The 2,973-nt window shown below is 48.9% G+C and overlaps 1 protein-coding gene across 1 annotated transcript; it reads left to right on the forward strand.

Moving 5' to 3' along the window:
* Nucleotides 1–531: 531 nt before the first annotated feature.
* LOC309603630 (olfactory receptor 10A7-like) lies at nt 532–1,491 on the forward strand (the record flags this gene model as incomplete). Its single annotated transcript, XM_082338425.1, has 1 exon — nt 532–1,491. One exon carries the CDS (start codon nt 532–534, stop codon nt 1,489–1,491), a length of 960 nt encoding a protein of 319 aa, XP_082194551.1.
* Between the last annotated feature and the right edge of the window lie 1,482 nt (nt 1,492–2,973).

A 2,973-nucleotide genomic window follows, 5' to 3' on the forward strand; every position in this document is an offset into this window, starting at 1 on the left:
TCATCAGAAAGCAACTGTTTCAGGGAGTTGAGACCACTAATCCTGTTCAGGGTCCATTCTTCCCCAGAGTGAAGAAACAGTCTATGGCACAATGTGTTCCCTCAAAGGCTTTTTCACATGATGGGGCTTTTTTGTCTGGCCCATCTTTCTGTTGCTTGAAAGCAGGACTTGGCTAATGCCTATGCTGGGTACTACTGGGAAGAACTTCATGTGTCATCATCTAATGTGAGCAAATGAACATTCTCTTTTATTCCACAGAAAGAGGTGCCTCAATGCAGTAACTCATCTCTCTAATCAGAGGAGATTCTTCTAAGAAGAGCAGTTTGGGCCTCTTGAAGAACCTGTTCCTGCCCTTTCACTAGGAATGGAGCCCCTAAACCAAGTGGGAATTCAGTCAGATGAGGGAAAACCTCCATGTGGTCTCTGGCAATGACTTCTTCCCAATTCCTTTTTACAACAAACACAGAAGCGCATGCCCTTCCTCAGGTTCCCGTCCTGCCAAGTGGGGAAAAGAAGGTCCTACAGCACTTCATGGAGAAAGAGGAATGGGACAACCAGACATCACCAGTGGAGTTCCTCCTGCTGGGACTGAGTAATGTCCACAAGCTTCAGATGCCTCTCTTTCTCCTCTCTCTCATGATCTACATGGTGACTGTGTTTGTTAACATCCTCATTGTTGTGCTGGTGGTGGCAGATCGGCATCTTCACACTCCCATGTACATCTTCCTGGGGAATTTCTCCAGTGTGGCAATCTGCTGTACCTCCACTATCGTGCCCAGGCTGCTGGCCAGCTTCCTAACCAGGGACAGAACCGTTTCTGCTCAAGGCTGCATGACACAATTCTTTTTTTTTGCCTGTTGTGCAGGTACCGAGTGTTATCTGTTGGCCATCATGTCCTATGATCGGTACGTGGCCATATGCCACCCCCTGCTCTATGCCAGCCTCATGAAGCAGAAGCTCTGTTTCCAGCTGGCGGCTGGGTCTTGGCTAGCAGGATTACTAATGTCTACCGTAGTCACTGGGCTACTTTCCAACTTACACTTCTGTGGTCCCAATGCAATTGATCACTTCTTCTGTGATTTTGCCCCGTTGCTGGAGCTCGCCTGCAGTGACACCACGGTGCTTAGACTGGTTACTTTCATCATCTGCTTTCTGGATGTGGTCTTCCCCTTTGTGTTCACCTTGGTATCCTATATCTGCATCATAGTTGTGATCCTGAGGATCCCAGCCACCACGGGGAGGCAGAAGGCCTTCTCCACCTGCTCCTCTCACCTCATCATGGTCACTGTTTTCTATGGTACCCTCATCGTTGCCTATATGATGCCCAGAACAGCCTCACTGAGGCAGCTCAAGACAGTGCCATCCTTTTTCTACACCATCCTCACGCCCATGGCCAATCCACTCCTCTACAGCCTGCGGAACAGGCAAGTGAAGGGGGCTCTTGGAAATGCCCTCAGAAAGACTGTGGCCTGCATCGAGAGCTCCTACTAGTTGTGACTCACTAGGAATAAACAGGTTGCAGTTGTGTCAAGTGTGGACAACTCAGAAGTGCATATTTTGTGTACCAGGTATATCTTTAGAAGTGCAGAATCTGGGGACTGTTTAGGGAATGAGAAGCGGGAAAAGAGAATTTGTGTCTTAAGGAAATACAGGTCTGGTGTTGAAGAGTGTAAAAAACTTCCCTGGCTTTCTTCTTGCTTTAAAGTAACCACAGTTGTGATCCTGCAAGTGGGAGCTGTTGAAATGCCACACCTGCCCAGGAGTGGCAGAAAGCTTTCTCTAAACATGCTGTTTTCTCTTCTGTTAGCCAGCCAAGCTGAGGGTAGGGTTCCTGCGTGTCTGGGATTCCTCAGGACATCTTCATATTGTCAGTGAGAAGGGGGGAGTTGAATCAAGCCCTTCCACTGGACATGTCTAAATCTGAGTAGATGAATCCCATCCTTCCTGTTCTCTGGGCTGTCTAGCAGAGGAGAACTGCGAAAGCTAGTCTGATAGGGCCAGCCCCTCTGAAAAAAAAAAAAAAAACACAAGTAGATCCTTCTTCAGAAGAAGGGTACATGAGCTGGGTCTCACCTTCCCAAATTTTTAACACAGAAATCATTACTTTCCATTTCTTTCCTTCTCCTATCTGACCCCCCTCCAGCTCCCCTCCCCCAGTGTAATTACTTACTTGTTTCCCACTGGCTGACTTAGATATTGCAACCTGAGGCCTCCTGTTTTCTTCTTTCTTGCAAAAGAGAGTGAGGTCATGCTCATGGGCCATGACTGAGAACATCCACCCCCAGCAGCGGGCTTTCCCCATTTCCTAAGCTGAGGCATGCGCACAAGATGGGAATGTCTCCATCACCCCTGATTTGCGGAAGGGCCTTCAGCCCTGACATACTCCCACAATGCACTTATTCCTCCTCCACCCACAGACACAAATCCCTTCCCACTTCCAGGCTCAAATCATGGCTGCAAGAAGTTGATGCACTCCAGAAGAGGCCTTGAGCTTCTTGGATGTTCTTGGTGCTTACGGCAATGTTCCTGGCTCCCTCCAGATTTGATGGACTTCCTGTCTATAACAAGACTTTCTGACAAGCTTTTATGAAATGTTTGGTTTTCTGTCATTCCTGTGTGTGGAAAGAGTAGACACAGAGCAGAAAGAAATATCCACCAAAACGGATGCTGAGTGAAGTGCCAGTAAGAACCAGGTGAGGCACCCCCCTGGCTGTGGCTTCCTGGCAAGAAGTCTGTCCCGAGAAGGGGATCCAGCCTCTGCCACTCTGGAGTGGGCAATCAGCAGTGTCCATGCCACCTGGCAGAGACTGTCTGTCCAAGCAGAGTTACTGTCTTCTCAGCTTTGAGCGTGAGCTTGAAAATGCTTGGCTGCAGGGGTAGTGCCTGCTGGATTATCACTGCTCCAAAAGAGCAGTCCTTCCAGGTCTTTCTTGAGCAAGAACGGGAGACCCATTGCTGAGGACGGGCTTTGGG

The sequence above is a fragment of the Platalea leucorodia genome (genome assembly GCF_965183815.1).
Source record: "Platalea leucorodia genome assembly, contig: HAP1_HAP1_SCAFFOLD_159, whole genome shotgun sequence".
Lineage (NCBI taxonomy): Eukaryota > Metazoa > Chordata > Aves > Pelecaniformes > Threskiornithidae > Platalea > Platalea leucorodia.